At 40.3% G+C, this 20,465-nt stretch overlaps 1 protein-coding gene across 4 annotated transcripts in view; it reads right to left on the bottom strand.

Annotated features, from left to right (window-relative positions):
- Positions 1-20,465, bottom strand: part of SK (small conductance calcium-activated potassium channel) — a 398,226-nt gene that overhangs the window by 142,656 nt on the left and 235,105 nt on the right. Inside the window, exon 1 of one of the 4 annotated variants that reach the window (XM_072297496.1) lies at positions 10,139-10,448. The exons of the other annotated variants lie outside the window; for them this stretch is intronic. Coding sequence (XP_072153597.1) covers positions 10,139-10,171 — 33 coding nt within the window. The 5' untranslated portion in view covers positions 10,172-10,448. Of the gene's footprint in view, positions 1-10,138; positions 10,449-20,465 lie in introns of those variants that run through there. 4 annotated transcript variants of the gene reach the window in all.

Here is a 20,465-nt window from a genome sequence, read left to right as displayed (position 1 = left end):
TCTAAGATACCTCTCTGTTTATGAAATCCAGACACAAGTTGGTGATCATACGGTTATAGCCAAGATGACGTCATGACTTTTCATTACGGTAAGGCTGAATATATTCTCATTCTAGAGCGGCAATCTCATTTAGAGCACAGCATAGTTTCCCTCTTGGAGTTATATCCTGTTTGCCACAACGCTGATAATAATACGCTGACAGCATAACGCCAGGAGGGCAACAGTGCTGTACATGAGAGTTTTCCTCATTCGTAATTCGGGAAAAGGTTGTAAAGAAACCCATTTTATATGAAAAAAAAAACAAAAAAACCAAAAAAAAAAGGACATTTTGCAATGAGACGACTTGAATTTTTTTACCTATTCAATGCACCAATGACCGAAAATTCAATTCAATTCGACTTAAAACGGCAGCGTATGATTTGTACGATTGCGTCCAAATGGAAAGAAAAATTCAATGTCTCGGCTCATAAAACTATGAGATATTTATTTGTCGTCTGTCGATACATCCGTTAATATTGGACGTGAAAACATAAAGTTCGGATACTTTTTGCTAATCGGAAAATTGAAATTATCAAAACAAGATGCTCTGCCCTGCGCAACTGCCTGCCTACTTGCTCCATATCCTCCAGTTATGCGATTCTCAGGTTTAAAAAGGTAGCATCGGAGAAAAAAATAAGAGTTCTGGTAGAAGAAGAAAAATACATTTTAGTCGACGCTAAGGCTGTGCGTTCTATTCTCCCAGACGGCTAATGTTTTGATGCGTCCGTTGAAACGGTTTTACAGCCTTTCCCTACTTCCACTCGGCCCCGCACATTTTTCGACTTCTCAAACATTTTCCTCCATCCCCATTTTTCACGGACGTAGGTTTCAAGATGAAATATTTGCCCAAGTTGTGTAACATGCAATTTGAATAACACATCTCGTTCGAAATCCTCACTCTACCTTACACTGCCGTGCTAAGGAAGAACGCCGTGTAAACCCTCAGGCGTTGCCTAATTTCCTTTGATAAAATATGCAATTTTTGGAAATTTGTAGATATTTTCCTCCAATTTTTCAGAGAATTTTATCTTCAATCAGATTTAAATTATCTGAAAATTTCAAGAGCAAATATTCATGACTATTCTTTGGAAATAACATTTTATATGAGGAAATTTGGCAATTCTCGAATGTTCATACGGTGTTTTTCCTTAACACGGCAGTAATGTCGGAGTATTTTTATCCCAATTTCGTGTTTATAGTATAGTGGGCGGGAAAAGAGAGAAAAAAGATCTGGAGTGAATTTAAATACTGTCTATCTCGGCCGTTTACTTTACAATACCGTTCCTCCGAATACCTAATTAGGAATGTTTCTATTTCATTCAAAATCATTACTTTTACAGAAGGTTTCTAAGTCCCTAAAGTGTTATTTTTTATCATATAGTTCGTCCTAGCGTTCTACTGAGTACGCAGAAAATAAGCTTCATGGTTTTGGAACTTGATATACAGTGAATCAAGAGGAAGCTCCCGAGGTTATTCAAAACTTTAATTAATTTTAGGTTATTGGTCATGTCATGATACAGTATATTTCAATAGATCCTGGAGTATTTTAGAGCGCTAAAATATTCGTAATGAAGTGGCTCAGCTCACTCCAAAAGGTTTTCAAAAGTGACATTCTGCTGAATCGATGCATACAACAGGCGCTCTAGGTTATCACTATTTGACTGAGAAAGTTTTACAGTAGAACTTGGCGAATGCGACATTCCGGATCTACAAACGAAAGAAAGGCTGATATAAAAATTGCAGGCCTATACTTCAATTTACGGGCGAGAAAAAATGTGCCTCATTTGCAATTCAAACTGATGAAACCGTAAAGCTGCATGGAAGGAACCGAGTGTAAGATGTGATTAAAAGGATTGTGCTTGTGCAGTACAAGTAAGTGAATAAAAAAGCCACCGTTTTCTGAGAGAAATATGGACAAACCACGTAAACTCTTCCGTTTTTGTACCGTTGTAGTGCGCGATTTGATTCGAGTAGCCTCTGGTTTTTCATGTTAGCGGGAAACTCAAGTCTGTCGTAAACCAATGCTGAAAAACTTTAGTACCTTCTTTGGAATTAACTTCAGTAATTTTCGTTGCGCAAATCGTGTTTAAAGTTAAATTTTGTGGAGGAAACGTATGAGAACGCTTGAAATCGCACCTCGTCTAGTGGCCCCTTAAGGGGCGCGACGCACTATGGTCCACAGACCCTATTTAACGGAACTTTAGTCAAATTTTGAAGGTGGGAAAAATTAAAGTTTGGCACTACAGTTTTATCATACATACACCCATGGATCGTCACCTAAGTTTTCATCGACTGATAATGATTTATAAGATTGTGACGGACCCTAACAACAGAGCGCGCGACAGGTCTTCATTAGCTGATTGTGGGCCGCATTCGGTGGTGCGTTACAAGGTGTTTATTTTACCGAGTTACGCATCATCTATGTAAATTTTTGGGCAACATGGTTCCACCTGGTGGCAAGTGACTTCCTTTTCACCCAGTTTCATTAATTTTGAACTGAAATTTGTATGCTTTTTAACGCTGCAAACATACGCCAAAAAATGATAGAAATCAGTGAAATTCGTAATTTTTAGGAAGCTCCAACTTTTTTTTAATTCTAGTTAATGCTTTGCGGATTGAAAAATCTTGTTCTACATATCCTCAAGTTTAAAATGAGGCCAATTTAAATGTCGCCTTTTGTCGCCTAATGGTCGAAATGAATTTTTTTCGGAGTGCACCTCCGTGCATCAAAATGTGGAATATTCCATGCATTTTTGGCGTTTTTGCGACTGTTAAATTTTTTATCGGTACAAAATGAAAGTATTTCGATATATTTTGATCTACTGAGTCCGAAAATGACCTTGGTTTTTTCTTATAACCTCTCGCTTTTCCGAAAAAGCGACTTTTTCCCGGGAAAATGAGCAAATTTGACGTATTTTTGCCATAATTGCAATTCATGTTGATAAATTATAGTGGACCCGCGGTAAAGAGATTCTGTTATGTATATTAAGCTGCTAAATCCGAATATGACCTAGGTTTTTTTTATCACACTCCAGTTCTCCGATAATGCCGATTTTCCCGAGCCTTTTGGGTAAAACCTTTTCCGGACTCTAAGTGTGTTAAAAATACATTTTAAAAATGATTTCGATGTGCGATACATCGATTCTTATGCATTCTGACTTGCTAAACCCGAATATGGCCTTAGATTTTTCCTATCATCCCTCATTATCCCGGAAAATTCAATTTTCCTTGGAGAACGAGCTTTTCCGGGTAAAATCGGTTTTTCCGAAAAATTGAAGGGTAATGGACAAAAACGGAGGTCATATTCGGATTTACCGCCTAAAAATACATAAGAATAACCTAATCTCGACCGACAGACATTTTTGTTATTATTTTTATACAAGTCAAAATAGGGTGGAAAAAATCTTCAATCTGAAAAGCGCCAGAAATTACATTTGAAGTTAAGTTTCTCGGTCAGGATGTTAATATTTTGTTTAACTAAGATGTAAAATGAAATCAGCGACCCAAAAATCATAAGATCCAACACCTTTTATGGCGGTGCAGTGCATTTTCGAATAAAGTTCCGTTAAATCCAGTCTGTGGACCATAGTGCGACGTAAAGATATGTCATTTATGACAACGCCTAAGATGCAACTATTCGTTCTTTGTGACTACGCGTGTTGCATCTTACATCACAGAAGATGAAGGCGCGAAGCCTGTCCACACACTTACCGCAGCCATGCTTTTGCGCCGTTTTAACCCATAGTGAAGATAGATGGCCAAAAATGCGAAACCACGTATCTCCATTTACGACGTCGCAGATTTTCCACCGTACTTCATTTTTTCCTTGGAAAACCAGTCAACGATAACATTTGGGAAGTTGGGCGCATGTGGTGTTTGGGTGTTGCAGGACGCCAGAGTGCGTTGTAGGAGCGACTCTTATGTATGTATACCAGTCACCGTACTTGCTTCTTGATTTTATTCTCTGTTGGAGTGTTGGGAGGATATTCTGTATACATTTCAAGCTTAGATTTCAAGGTATAAAGTTGGCTTGTTTCTCTTCGAAAAAGTAAAATAGGAGCGAACATAGCAATGGAGATGTATAGTTTTGCACTCTAGCTATCGATGTCTTGGTTGTAAGTAATTTCAGAGATCATCGTTACTTAAATCGTGTTTTGCGTGAAATTCTGAGGCCACATTTATCAGAACGCTGGAATTCGTATTTTATCTGATGGTTCAAAGCATAGCTCTGAAATCTGGAACCATTGTGTTTTTCATTGAGTGGTCTCGAGAGGTCTACCCGACAAAGAACTGCTGCACTTTTTGCTGCCCTCCGAGTTATCTGAGGGTCTTCACTCAGAGCAGTTTATATTGTCGCAAAAACTCAACTCATACATTTCATATTTCGTCGTTTTCCTCACGAACGAACGTAACTACCTTTCAGTGTTGCCAAATTTCCCCATGAAAAGTGCATTTTTATCGGGAGAATCATGGAATTTTCGACCGAAAATTGCACAGATTTGTCTCCTGATCTCATGCAGTGTTCGAAACTCACAGGCGCCAACGCGCCAAATGCGCCTAAAAAATCGGCCATGGCACCTAAAAAATCGGCCACGGGCGCCTAAAAAATGAAGGCTCTACGCCAACGTGGCCTCTAAAAATCTAGATTTTCACAGGAAGTCACATAAAGAAAGAAATCCAAATCTATTTGAATTGAAAAAACTCAGAATTGTCAGCACTATAAGTGAAAGCTTTTTTGATTCCTCACGATTTCATTCTCAGTGCTTTTGTCGTCCCCAAGTTACAGCTACTTACTAGTTCTGTTACAAAAACATCTTGCGTCTAACTTTTCACCAAATGCGCCGTAATGTATAGGCAAAAAGTCAATTTGGCCCCTAAAAAATCTTCAATGGCGCATAAAAATCGAGCTTGATGCGCCACATGGCTCCTAAAACTCGAAGGTAAGTTTCGAACACTGATCTCATGCAAAAATCGGAGAAATTTCAGACAAAAAATGAACTTGCTTATTCTTGTGAAAAACATAATTATTTCCGACAACTTTGCAACCCTGGAATGGAGATACGTTTCTTCGTCCGTAAAACGACGATTTGCGTCGCGAGAAAGGATCACCCTCGCGCCTCGCTCTCGATAATTCTTTTCTCGGAGCAATAAAACTCAGGCTAAAACGCATTATCCTCCGACCAACAAATTTGAATGTTGTCCTGCACTCGCAGGGAAAGTCAAATAAGTGTATTCATGCGCGGGGAGTCGTAAAAAAATGTAGGACCTCGCGGAGGATTATCATCACGCCGAGTCGAGTTAAAAAAAGGTAGTACGACGCTTTTTTATGACGGGCCTGACTGTAAAACATACGGATTAATGTAGTCGTCAGCTCCGCGTTCTTATTCCGAGACATTAATCCTTTTGTTAAGTTACAGATAAAAACCAAGGTGCGGGTAATATCTGGATATATTTTTAAATTCCTCCGCGGGTCGCCGTAAGTAATGTAATGAATCATAAGGCATTGCATCTAGGGCTTTAGCAACATTTCCAGTTGCCACCTAACTCCATCCTCCGCGTCTCTAGGACTCATTCACTCTCGAAAATTGCGCACGTGAATGAGTAAAAACGGTATCACGTAATTTAATCTACCCTCTACATTGCCGTGCTAAGAAGGAACGTATAAAAATTCGTGAGTTGCCAAATTTCCTGGGAAAATATGTATTTTTCAGGATGTTATGCACATATGCATGAGATCACATCATTGATCAACGGTAAAGCTTCAAATCCACGTATATCGTTTGCGGTGTTTAAAAATTTCCGCTCCCATTTTATTTTACTTACAGATGAATGAATCAACACCATACTTTGAAGTTTTTACAGAATTTTCTCCGAATAGAGAAGAAAATCATGGCAGTTTTTTAAAAATAGACATGAGTAGTTTTCTATTTAAAAAATAAAATACGACTGGAAGTCTGCAACGTCGCAAACCAAGATACGTGGTTTGATAGTTTCACTATTGAGATGTATGCATCAAACGGTAAAGGTCTAGAGGTTCTGTGAGCATTTATAGGGCTCTGCGTTTTTAGTTAAACGCCATCAAAAATAACGTCGTTGATATCATATTTTTCCTTCATCGAACATTATTTACGGGTAAAGAACAAGTTCAGTGTTTCGCTGAACTTGTTAAAATATTAATATCTTGCACAGGCAGTGCTGCTCAATTTTGCTTATAGGGTCAGGTCGCAATGGAAAAATACGTCTCATTTTTGATGGCTGGAAATTTAAACTTTCGTTATTATGTAAATTACCGCCACTGGCAATTGGCGCTTTATTGATTGGATTTAATATTCAATGTGCGATATTCTCTTTCTCGTCATTTCTCTTTCTCTTTAGCGAACGCGGAGGAAAGAAAATGAGCCAATGCGGTCGTTAATTATGTATGCTTTAAGGAGCTGAGACGAAGGGTACGTAACTTGATGGAGGATAACTCGTAGGTTCTAAAGATTCAAAAAAATTAGAAGGAGCTATGAAAACTGATGAAATGAAGATGAGAATGAAGCTAATATGCACCCTGTGCTAAAACTTACTACCACTCTCAAAATAATTTTGGAAAAAACATAGCGTCTTACCAAACATAGCTTCTTAAAGACTTACAGAACCTTTGAACGTCTTTGGTGTTGAAAATTACAACTTTTCTTGTCGTTGCTACCAGGATTTTTTCGTGGGAATCCAATCTCACTTTCACTCATCCTTAGGAGAGATCAATCTTGGACGAAATGCGAACGGGGCAGCTCTTGGGAGGGTCATGAGTAATAATTGCTTCTTGGATTGTAAAAAGTCACTGAATGTCGTAAATATTGTCCTAGATTTCGATCTAAAGTTTGTCGTCTTGTCACAATGAGTAACGAAGTAAATTTGCATCCTCTAAGATTATTAATGCCACTGGACGTATTCGTTGATTAAAAAAACTTTTAAACTAATAACTGATATTAACTAACTTTTTTATAAATATTTTGTACCGAAACTCACAAAAAAGAGGGTTTCTAGAGGAACATTAAAATTGTGTACTCAGATTCACCTGCATCCTTAAGAAGCCAGTGCACCTCTTTCTCACCAAGTAAGATTTTATAACACTCGGGTTCTTTTAAGCGCACATTTTATTAAAAACACGTTAGAAAAATTTCTATGCATACAATACACACATATTTATGTATTTTTGGCCGCTGAATTCGACCCATGTCTGAGTGGAGGGAGTTCCTTCTGATTTTAATACGTCTAATTGTATTCATACTCAGAGTTTTCTTTCTGCAGTGATGCCCTGCTGAGGAAAAAAAGTATAATCCCGCAGGAGTTGCTACAATTTCTTCGATAAATTAATAATTGTCAAAAAAACTTGTGAATGCTTTTATTGCATTCCTCAGAGGATATTCCGTTTACAATTTAATCGGAAGTATCTGAGGATTCCAAAGAAAAATATCAACCAATTTCTTTACGAATAGAGGACAATTTGGCAACACTCGGATGTTCATAACTAGTTTTTCCTTAGCTTGGCAGAGTGAGAGTTGTCTGCGGAATGCAGAGGCGTAACGTCACATTTGCTGATCGGTATATGATAAATATTGACTGATAAAATAAGATGAGAACACACAAAACACAAAACGAACACGAAACTTGAAACTTCGGGTAAGTACATAACTACGGCTGATCGTTTTCGAAGATTTCTCTTCAAAATTTCTCAGATAGCACAGCTACCATGGTAAAAGGCTTCAGATTCAAAGACGAGAGAGCATGTAGAACTAATATTATATTTTCTATCATTCACGTCGCGTCGTTTCGCACCAAATTCAATAAAATTTTATTCCCTCGGAACGATATTATTTTTTAACTTCCACGAGTCGTCTCCTGGACGAAATATGAGCAGTATCATAACAACAGGGTCATAAATATGATTTTCCATTTCGCCAACTTTGGAACTTTTTTTCAACTGCGGCAATTAAAGGCTGTATTCATAGTTGCTACTCAAATTGCTTCTCTCCTCAGGAGGGCTTTATACAGCTTGAATTGTAAAGGCTGTTAAAACGGCATCGGTGATTGGACAAAGTTTACGAACCCAAGATAAAATGCAATAGAATAATATTTGAAATAGATCCTTCCGATGAACTACGATACTTAAACTGTACGCAAAATAAAAAAATTATCATAAAAAATTATTTGATGTTTACATACTTAAAAGTATCATCTTAAAATTTTTAAATTTCTAATATTTTTTAATTTGGATTTTACATTTTCTATAACGGCAAATCATCGTATGGAGTAGTTGCCTAAGTTATTCGGAGGGATTTTATTCAAAGCTCGTCTTTGCAAATGAGCCTTTCATTGATGCAATGTTAAAGGCATCCTTCATCATCATGAAAAACATAAAAGGTTTGCTCCAGAAAATTCGCTGCTTAAAGAACGACTAAGGGTCGAACATAGTCGTTCCTTAAGTAGCTCCTGTCCTTAAAAGGACCTTTTTGGTTTACACCGAGGTTAATGGAGTTTTGAGGATGCTCCCAGAATAGCATCATGAAAATGACAATTTTTGCCGCTTTCAATTAGAAGAATACATCAGTATAACTCGAGAATGGATCCTTCTAAGGGATACCGATGATTTGCTACTGAATACGAAACGTTTTTCCACAAAATAAAAAGAAAACTTTACTGATTTTTACGAACATTGAGGTAGGTGCGAGCCAACCTTACAATTTACAAAACTAGATATTTCCTTTCTAGTTACGTATTTTTTGCCGTAAAAAATTATTAAAATCCCTTCAAGGACCTGTTTCAAAAGTTATACTATGAAATTAGGGTGGCTACTTTAAAAGGTTGCTGAAACCTCCCGTAATCACAATGTAAACCGAATATCGCAGTGAAAAAAAGGAGCTGCTGAAGGAACGACTATATATGAATACAACCCTTAGTCGTTCCTTAAAAAGTTCATTTCCTTAAGTAGGCCCGTTATAGTTTACATAATGGAGGCCGCCACAAACATACTCAATTAGCACAGATTGCAATAAGTAGCAATTACATTGTAAAAATATTGCGATTCCACCGAGTGCTGTGTATGTTGCCTACTTCCTATTTGAAGGGGCCCCATTTATTGAAACTTTCAAACTTTTAACTTTTCAACATTTTTCATTTCATTGCATATTGCCTATTTTCCTGACGCATAGAACTTATTTTTTTTTTATTGTTTAAAATCGGCATAAATCGACTAAATTATGTAAAAATGTTGCACTATAATGGTAAAAAAAATTACATTTTTATTGAAATCAAATTGCAATTTAATTTCAATATTTTCACTGCTTTGTGCTACTCGGGTGGCATCTATAAAAAGACAATTTTGAGGAGCCGAAGAATTCTTGCGACGATTCACCGCTACAGAAAATGTAAAATCCAAAAGAAAATGATTACGAAACTAAAAGAAGTGAAAAGTGGACGGACAGGTCGTTGTTTCCCGGACGAAAGAACGTACTTCCAATAATGGTTGCAAAATCTGCTTACGCAATTTTTATCTTTCACGCAAAGATGACACCGTAATTTCTGTCCAAAATTTCGCTGATTTTTGACACCATGGATAAATCTGTGAATCTTTCAATGAAAACTTCCAATAATTTCCGAAGAAAATACAAATGGGCGACTGGACAAGGTCTAAACTAGAAGCAAGTGCCACATTCTTTCTCTTCAAAATCTTAGGTTGAAAACCATACTCACAACTGATAGTTCGAAAAATCAACTCCTAAAAAAGATATTTTTGACAAGTATTTTTGACACAGATTAAATGGAAAAAGGATCGTAAAAATGACGTCATTGGTAGTTTTGCAACAATAATATTAATTATCAACACGCATATCTTGTTTAGGAGTTGATCTCTATACTTTCCGTTAGGTGATTCCTTTTCCTAATGAAATTGTGAACAGGAACCATGGTGCGTGGTGCTCCAATACATAACTTATCTAGTGGCCCGTTGCGTAAAGAAATCTAACGTAGAGTTTGGTTACGTTCCCTCGTCTGGGAAACTACGAGGTGGGGGGTCGAGCGAAGAGAGGCTGGGGAGGAGTTAGAAGTGCAGAAATACCTTGACGAAAGTGACAATCCTGCAGCTTGTCATTGCATGGGGGACTGGAAGGAAAGCTCATCGCAACGGGATGGGCAGCGGGCGAGGGCGATTCGGACGAGCATGCTGGCGCGGGGACCGGATATCGACTGGAAACGCGGGGACATCTCAAAATCCGAGGCTCATCACGGCCAACGCACTGGGGGCTGCGACCCGTCGAGGGAAACGGAGGCCACGGGTAGGCAGGTGCACGAGAACGAGAGCCCTCCCGAAAAACATGTTTGCTCCTTACTGACGAGCACGAGCGCCACAGCGGTAGCCAACGCGGCAAAACATTGGCGTGCCGGAGGAGGCCCGCGCGCACGGGTTCATCGCGCATGCACGCGCAGAGCACCGTGCCGGCAACGCAACGCATCCCTCCCGCTCGCGTCCCACCCCCGGTAGACCCTGGCCCCTGCTCTCGCCCCCCCCCCCCCCCCCCCCCCCCGCTGCCGAGACCTAGCTGAATCCTGAATGACACACTGAGCCACAAGACTCCCTCGTTCGCCCGCTGCTAGTCATGTGCCGCCCGCAACGCAATCCGTTTCCACGCTCCCTAACGCCGCGTCGCCCGGGAATCGATAGACTAAGCGATAGACAAGGAAAATACATGGAAAGTGGGGTGATACTAATGGGTTCGAACCAGAGACGAAGAAAGACCCACCACTAGTCTTTTGGCGACAGGTGGAAACTTTCACTTTCGGGGATTCAAAATTTCCTTGTGGACGATGGAGATGTTGCATGTGAGAGGAATTTGCGATTTGACCGTTGAATTTTTTGTAAAAGTTCGCGAGAAACACGATAGTGCCACTGGTTTTCTCTGAAATCAACTCCCAAGCTCAAAAAAAGCTCTCAAATTGAGGCCAAAATGGAGGGGATATTCCACGGTATCTTGAGAGTCCACCTCTACATTAAGACAATCTCTCCATGCAAAGATAGGGAGCAAATACATTGACAGGGCTGCCACTTCATTTGGGGACTCCAAAACTGAAAACACAGCAACCCTGCTAATGTACTTGCTCCCTATCTTTGCATGGAGATTTTGTTTTGATGTAGAGGTGGACTCTCAGCATAGCGTGGGATATCCCCTCCATTTTGACCTCAGGTTGAGAGCTTTTTTTGAGCTTGGGAGTCAATTTCAGAGAAAACCAGTGACACCATCGTGTTTCTCGCCAACCTTTGCATAAGATCGCAAATTCCTCACACATGAAACATCCCCATTGAACTGAATTTTGCAATAAGAGAGCATCTATTTGCATAGGGAAACTAATGGCACAAATGCTCTTTGTAAAATGAGCCAGAAATTGAGGCGCTGGGTGCAGAAAGGGCATTGGGTGTTTTACGGGCAAAAAATTGTAGTTCCTGATGACAAAATGTGGTCCAAATGGTCTATTTTGATCAAATAAGGTTCGGAATCTGATCGTCTATGGATGCCTCTAAACTTTGGTTTGATTATGAAACGAAATTCTCAACACGCTGTCCAACATCCACCTGGTAGATGAGTTAACAATTGAAAGTTGGAGCAACGAAAATGAGTAAATAAGCTTCCACCATAATCGAGATAGCAGTTGAGGATCACTCCTTGTCTTTGGTAGGGAAAGGGGGTTTTGAAACCGAAACATACGTCAATTATTTTCGATTTAAGTACTTCTATGCGTGAAATTTTCCAAGGAACACGATAGTGCCACTGGTTTTTTCTTCTAATGTGAACTCCCAAGTTCAAAAAAAGCTCTTCAAACCCAAGTCATAATGAGAGGGATCGCCGTGTTATGTTGAGAGTCCACATCTATTCCGAGATATTTACCAGAGACATACTTTCAGAGTTAATCCATAGTATTTCTCTGTCAATCTTCTACACGAATACTAACTTGATAGTAACAGACACGTCAGCGTGAAGTGAAGGTCGGATATTTTTTTAAAGAAAGACCGGTGAATCGTTCTAGGACGTACCTATTACAGAACCGTTTCAGTTGGAAGGTAATGGAAATTACAGGATTCATTTCTAATTGGCTCAAACAAACAATGGGCAACAGCACAAATGAAAGCCATCGGGTGACGAGAATTCAATTAAAATCCAGTGCCTAATGAGAAGAACGAGTACATTTTCAAAATAACGTTTGTTTAGGCAATCAACGAATGAGCAATCTTCCCGCATGTCGAATGGATCCGAACTCTACAGACTCAGCCTCGTAAAAATAAATACCGTCCTTAACAATCACGAGTAACACGACGCTGTACTGTATTTAACGAATCGTATGTATAATTGATAATGTAAGTTCCTATTTGCATCACTGATTTAAAAAAAAGAAAATAATAGAACCATATAATTTTAAAGCTAAGTGCATGTCTTTCGCAGCAGGCTGATGATTGAAATTCATGGAGACAAAGAAGAAAAAGAGAAAATGGAGTGATCCTATTCGTTGAAACGGGTGATGGTATTATAAAATACGGGGCGGATTGATGGACTAAAATCAGTCTTGTCCCGGTATTTTGAACAATGATTTCGATTGATCCAAAAGGAAATTTCTATCCTTGCGGCAACGTTTGAACTGTCATATGGCGATTTTCCCCGGTATGGTAAATAGAGCATGCAGCATGACCGAGCAAAGTCGTAAGGGTGATGAAAATCCGACCACGTTTACTCCTGACACCGAAAAGCTTACTTGACAGTTATGGAAAGCAGGGCAATTTTAGAATACGAATAAAGCCCTGAAACAGCCGCACTGGGGGCAGTATGAGAGGCCTGTAACTCTCGAAGAAACCGATCTCCCTCCGAAGCCAATATCGTAAGCGGGAAAGTGTCCAATCGTGTCAAATGTCAAAAATTGACTATGCTTGAACACGATTTTTACAACGAAGAAGTAACTCTTAACGGAGATATTAACGTATTTTGATGTATGAATTTAAACCTCCAGTTCATTAAAAAATCAAAATCTAACTGAGGTTAGATCGCATAAATGAGGAGAGGATTGAAAATGACAGTAATTTTGGTAGTTAAGTTATGGAGCTGCTCTTGGGGCCCCAAAGTACAGCCAACCTATAAACTCAAACTATCCAGATTTCTTATAGAATTGTTAAGACCGTTCGGTTTGTACAGAACATATTTGACATAGTTTTTGTATACATTTACTATATAATTTACTAGCTCTTCCTAAATACGTAATCTTGCTGATCGTCGTAAATTAAAATGACTAACTAACTAACTCTAATATGTGCGGACATATTAAAACAAGAGAGAAATAATGACCAGGACTTGAGATGAAAAGGAGAAGTCCTCGGCGCGGCGGACGGCATGTAACACAATTTAGCGCCTACAAGACTGCACGAATACTTCACGCATTGCATCAAACACAGTGCGGTCATTGCGGTCAGCGTGAAACGGATAGCGCCTACAAGAATGCATGAACACTTCACGCATTGCGGCAAACGCAGTGAGATCAGCGTGAAACGCATAGCGCCTACAGGACTGCGTGAATACTTCACGCATTGCATCAAAGACAGTGCGTTCAGCAGCGGCGCGGCGCGGTGCGGCGGCGGAAGTTAAAATCACTAATCCACGTTCATGTTTGTTCTTTCATAATTTTTTCGTTCATTTCTTATGAATGGAAGGCCTTGTCCACCCAGAGAAAGGTTTACGGAACTTAAGTTTCACGCAAAGTTCCGTGAACTTTTGCTAGTGGTGTTGACAGGGCTTTCCCAAAAAATGTGTTCAACACGAGTAAACGTGTCTTATGCACCCCTCCCCCGCTAGCACGTTCATTGATGGTTAAAACCACGGTAAATCAAGAACCAAGCCTCTTGATTTGAGCGGATTTCCTTTTGATTTAAGCTTTAAATCTGATTGAATCAAGAGTCATTTTTCTTGTCAATGTTTTCAAGAGTCTGGACTCTAGATCAAATGTGTTTTATTTTTATTTTCCAGCAAGGTTTTTGGCCATTCTCTCCCTGCGTGAACACTCCATTCCATTCAAAAGCGAATATCGGAGCAATCTCAGGATTTCGACGACAGAACTCCTAACACCGCATTCGCGGATAAGAAAGACGCCCGGATTGGTAGCGTGATTTCGCGTCCGCCCTTGCTCCTCGGCCAGGAGTAGCCTAATAGCTTTCCTCCTGCCGGGCGCCTTGATACCCCGGCGGTTAATTGCATGTAAGAGCCAGCCGAGAATGAGCTAATGAAATTAAGGAGCACCAGATAAAAAGCAGCAAGTCATAATTTACCGAACAAATGCAAGCTGCAGCTTGCTGAAACTTCCGAGCCCCCCGCCCTCCGCCACCCCGACACGAGCCCAACCCGACTCACCTGTTGATGGACTGGTTGTTTTTGAATTAGCCCACTCTCCCCGCGCCCCTAACTTATTCAATATTCACCGAAAATGTCAACAGCATGTTCATTAACACGTTAGTCTTTTCCCGGCGTCGACCCCCCGCCCGCTCGCCGACCGTTTTTCAACTCCTGGCACCCTACACCTCTTGGCCGCTCGCCAAGCCGTGCAGACACCTCGTTGAGAGCTGCACCGCGACTGCTCTGTCAGCCTCGCACATTTATCCTTTTCTTTTCCTCCCTTTCCTTGTTGGGGTTTCCGCGACCTGAACCGCACCCCGCTGCGGTCTGCGAATGGCTCGTATTTCCATTGCTTCTCAAATGCCACGTCTAACTTTCTTCACGACTCCAGCGAGTGATTTCACCGACTCCGGATAAGTGCTTTCCTCAAGGATGCAAACTTCTCGTATTTCCTTTTTCATTTTATCATTAGCGCTGGTGGTTACCTGCGCTCCACCCCTCGGCCCTTACGCGGTTCCATCCCTCAGGGCAACATTCCAAAAGCGCAAACCCCAAGGGCGCTATTTTTACTTTCTCGCTATCCTAGGGTAGAGAAAGTATTGTCATCTTCCAAGGGGGGGGGGGGGAAGTTGATCATTTCTAGACGTTTTAAGGTCCCAGGAGTCAAAATTACCATACTTGAAAAAATGTGTGTCCGTCCATCCGGCGTCCCCCAAATCTGTCTACAGCGATATCTCAGAATCTATCCGTTCGATTTCGTTCAAAATTTGCAGGGAACACCATATCTATGGGCTCCTTATGCACGTCAAAAGATTTTGAGGTACGCTAAAATTTGGGGGGGGGCTAGGGGTCAAGGTGCATTTTTAGCAAAATCACACGGAAAGCTCATTTTGAAGGACTGTAAATTTTGAAAAATGCCTTTATTTTTTTTTCTACTATTCGAAATAGCCCATAAAGGCTAATCCTGCGCTTTAGTCCCAGCCCCCACCGTCCCTAACAACCAGTCTCAGGCAACCATCGTTTGAGACCATCAAACTCGGGTCGCCTGGCCGGGAATCGAACCCGCGACCTCCCGATCATGGAGCTGGCGCTATACAACCATTAAACCGTAGGAGGCCGACGCGCTTTTGAGGTAGTGGAAGCAGAGAATTTTTTGCGCAAACTGGTACCGTAAACTGGGGATAAGGGAATATTGGAAATCTGATTGCAATGCGACAACATTGAAACGATTACACTTGTAGCATAAGACACGTGGCAGACGACCCGTTTCTTGGTCTTTACTTAAAAATGTTGAGAAAGCTGGCTCGTCTATAGGCTGATGTAAAAACCATGAAGAATGGGAATCAGCTGAATGCCCAGTTGAAAATAATCTTCAATCGACTAATCTTTATGATCAGTACAGAATATTACTACTTTGAACAATGGAGAATAAAAAACGAGTTCGGAGAGTTAGGAGAGCTCATATATTTGTTTTTTAGGTGTTGCGGCCACCTCTTATAAGTCTCTTTGCAATTAAGTCCCCCACTGATTCAAGACTTAACATGTAGTCAGAACTAACGCATCGCGCCACTGCTGATAGTGCACTTAGTGCGCCTGCAGCTTTCGTTACGCAACCTGCACGTCCATCCAGTTCGAATAGTTGCAACAGTCCTCGCCGTGAGATCACTTGTAAGGTAAGCTGAAACCTCCTCCCCTTAAAAAATCTTGCGTGTTACTTGGACGACCCCGGAAATGCCAAGGTGAAAATGAAAAAAAAATCAAGGGCTTCGATAACTGGATCCCTTTGCATCGATCAATTTTTATGTTCGATCGTTTGTTTGTTTACTTGAAGGCGCGGTAAGAAGGGAGAAAAACCTATGTTTATTCAACAACTCCAGCATGTCTGACGTGTTCCTTTCAAGCGCGGCAGGAGCAATTAAGCGTTCACCGTGACTTGTGCGTCTGTAAACATAGCGATAGGATGAGAACACTGCTGTGCTGAAGAACAACGCCGTGTGAGCATTGGAATATTGCCGAATTTCCTTCGACGGAATATTTTTTTTTTTTTGGACCGTGCGTAAACTTCGAACTTTTCAAATGAGTTATCAAAGTGCGTGAATAAAATTCACTGAAATTTGTGTTGCAAGCGTCTTACAAGGTGGATTGAGGTCAAAAAGTCTTTACAAAGAGTTGAGTTTTTGTTAAAATTGCATTTTTCACGGTGCTCTGTCGAGGATCGCCATTAACCTTCCTGACTAGCCATGTTAACCATATCGATGGCCAAAGTGCGAAACCACACGTATTTCCGTTTGCGATGTTACAGACTCCCTGTCAAAATGTTTCATCAGAACACTAGTCAACCTAATTTATCGAAAACTTTCTTGATTATTTTTCTCTGTAAGCAGAATATTCTGTACAGATTTCAAGTTTCAATATTGACTTCTCTCTTTTCGATAAAATAAAATGGGAGCGGAAATAAGACCTCGCATTTTGGCCAACGCATGGGGCCTCTTAAGGAAAGGAGTGATTTAACGACGAATGACTATGAACATGACCCTTAGTCTTATGGAGGAATAAAACTTTAAACCTCAACTTCAAACTTCGAATTTCAAATTTCAAACCTCTCTTTCTCGGCTCAAACTCGACGTGACTTGGTATGTTTCTGCTTTAAATTTGGTCAAGATTTGGCAACATGCGGACACTCATGCGGCGTTATTCCTCAGCGAGGGAGAATAGATGAAAGCGGCCCGGCCGGTAGCGGCGACCGTAGAAATTTCCCAATAAAATCTAGAAATGATGCCTTAATCTATTCGCGCGAGTTTCCGATTGGCTCTATAATTAGATTCAGTCCTGACCCATCTATTTGCGCGACGCCTCTCATTCAACATTTTTTTACGTTTCTTCCGTTTCGCTATACTTTCCCGCGCTTCTCTCGCACAGCTTGCCTCGCCCGCGGGAAACACGCCTTCGCTTTGAAAGGCGACGCCGCTCGGTGGACTGAATCAGGAACCTGTGTAAGTGGAACGAGCAACTATTCAAACTCGAAGGATGAGCGTGTTGCGTATTCAAAATCTGAAGGCGCACTACATACGTATCTAACTCGATAGATGCACCTATGCTTCGAGTAGCAGTGTTTCAAATGTGTAGTTAGTCATTGGGCTGTCTTATTGCACATATATGCGATATAATTAAGTTAACATCATAATTTCCGAAAATGTGAGTTGCGGTTCCTTTCTGATAAACTCGGTTCGTTTTGATGTATCTTTCATCTAATTTTTAATTTTAAGGGATTTTCTAAATCATTTTATAGAAAATCAGTTGCAATTTTTTAAACTTCTTTGTTTTGTATTAACGAAGATATCAGCTTTTAAGTTTCAACACCCTATCCAATCACTCCAAAAGGCTCATCCCACTGTACACCGCCGCACACTAGACCGAATTATCAGGAGAGGTCGGGCAGAATTTGGAAACTTTAAACGCTTGGAACTCCGTTTATACAAAACTTTGAAATTCTGCGAGTGGTTTCATTGGTTTCTTTGTAAAATATTCATCTACGAGCATCCCGTAAAGATAAAATATGACAAAATCAAAATCAAAATTTGCAATTTTAGTCAAAAATTTCATGTTCGCCCTCTCTATTTGACTCGCTCCACTGTGCGCCGTCCCTTCTCTTCCTTTGGAATTCCGCGCGTGGAGGGATGAATAATGGAGGAATTCCCTTTGAACGACACCGATGATTATGAAATTACTTTTGTTGTTTTAGCGTGATTTGAATTTGATGAATGTAGGGAGGAGACTAACATCTCCATCCTATCAATTGAAGCTTTGTTGAGTCGAGTGATAAAGGTTTTCACCGGGTCTCTTTGTTTTCCGACACGGACAACATGCAAAACCTTAACCGTAAAATGTTCCCTGGTGTTTTGCGAATTCCGTGACCGAGCTTTCTCAGTACTCGGACGTTACGTGGTTATGCGTTTAACTGTAATAATGTAGTCGACGTAATAATTAGGCAGGAGAGAACTAAGCTATATCAGCTACTGCCAAGTTTATAATTAGACAATGTAATTTTTACATGAAAATCGTCGTGCGGATTTTCCAGCAAATTTTCTGCATAGTACAAAGCAAATTCCTGAAAATTTTCACAGGAATCTGCACAAACTTCCTTTCGTAAAAAATTGAATTGTCCAGTTCACTTTGAAAATAGCTGATGTGTTAGCTCCGTTCTGCTTAAAGGTTCATATAAAAATATAACAAGTAGAAAAGTTTTTTGGAGTCGAAAATCTACACTCTCATCGTATTTTTCAGTGTGAAGGAGGGGCATCGTGACTGAATTTCCTCAACTTTACGATTTTTGGCTCAGTGCAGGTCTATATTTTGCGAAAACTAACTTGATTTTGTCATTTTAGGTCTCATTTTGGGTCTAATTCTAGTCATACATGAGTCTGAGGGCTGATTTTGGCAAACAATGAGGGTTATGCGGGTCCCGAATACCAGAAAGTCCACATTTTCCGCTAAAACCAGATCTCAGGCCCATATCTACGCCAGTATTAGACCTGTCGGAGATCAGAAATGAATAAATCTTGATGCATTTTGATCAATGAGCAAAAAATCGCAGAGTTGAGAATTCAGCTGAGGTGGGCCCAAAAACGGCCCTTCTCGATATTTCACACGAGGTTTCAATACTATATTTTTCATGCAAAATTGCGACTCCGCTTTGACCTGCCATGCTGCATGAGAAAAAACTCCGCATCGACTTTGACATCGACTGCTGCAAAATTTTCGGCGAGAATATACATGAGTTTTCCGGAAAAATCGTGAACGTTTCTTTTTAAAATTAGCGGGAGATTTACTCCGCAAGTTTTTCAAGTTTACGTAAAAGTTTCGAGAGACAAAGTTCGTATGGAAGGAGCCGTGTTTCGTCGCGTTACCGACGCGGGGGCGTCTCTCAATTTCAACATGAGCCCTGTCCTCCGTGCGGCACCATACTCCCTGGGGCTCATTTGAAAATAGAGATACACCCTTACGTTGGAGAAGCGACGATTTACATATCGACAATGTAACTAGAGGGTCGCGTATCTCCTATCTCGTTTGCGCTGTTTCAAAATCTCCGCTTCAATTTGATTTTATCAACGGAAAACGAATCAACGCTATAACATCGACATTTTTGTAGATTCATCTTCGCACAGAGATGGATGACCGAGGTAGTTTTTAAAAACTGACGTTCGGTTTGTTTCCATTCAATAATAAGAGTATGCCAGAACGTTTGCAACGTTACAAACTGACATATCTCCTCTTGTAGTTATGTAGTTTCGCCGTCGAGATTCAAGTATCACGTGAGACGTTTTAGCCAATTTATTGACCCCGCAAGACACACCCTCATGACAGCATCTCACTGCTCATTGGATGACGTAAGATTGTCCTGACACTACACCCTCCCCCCCACAATTTTGCATCATTGAACGGAGGAGGTCTAAGAAATAGCTGAAAAAAATATTTTTATTGGAAAAAATATTTTATTACTTTTAGAAAGGTAGGCTTTTACTGCCTTGCTACGGAAAAACGCCGTATGGACCGACAAACGTTGCCAAATCCAGATGTTTCTGTAAAACTTGAGCATGATTTCTTCCTCAATTTTTCGGAGAATTGTGATTACAATTTAGTCTAAAGAATCAGTAAGTATATAGAGGATAGAAATATTCCCGGTTTTTCTCAAAAATTGTTGTTTAATCATGAGAAATATTAACGGCTTTTCTAAAAAATTAATGTTTCATCAGGGAAAATTTGCTAACGCACGATTGCTCATACGGTATTCATTCTCAACACGGTGGTATTTGCGACTAGGACCTCTCCTCTCTTTTCTTTTTGTAACACCGCGTACTGCCGTGCTAAGGAAGAACGGCGTATGAACATTCGAGATTTGCCAAATTTCCCTTGATAAAACATGTATTTTTGACAACATTCATACATACTTTTCCTTGCAATTTTCAGATACTTTAGATTAAATTTCGTACAAAATTGTACGAAGATTTTAGAAACTATTATTCA

This window comes from Bemisia tabaci, chromosome 2 (assembly GCF_918797505.1).
Source record: "Bemisia tabaci chromosome 2, PGI_BMITA_v3".
NCBI lineage: Eukaryota > Metazoa > Arthropoda > Insecta > Hemiptera > Aleyrodidae > Bemisia > Bemisia tabaci.
This window is presented reverse-complemented; position numbering and strand designations above follow the sequence as displayed.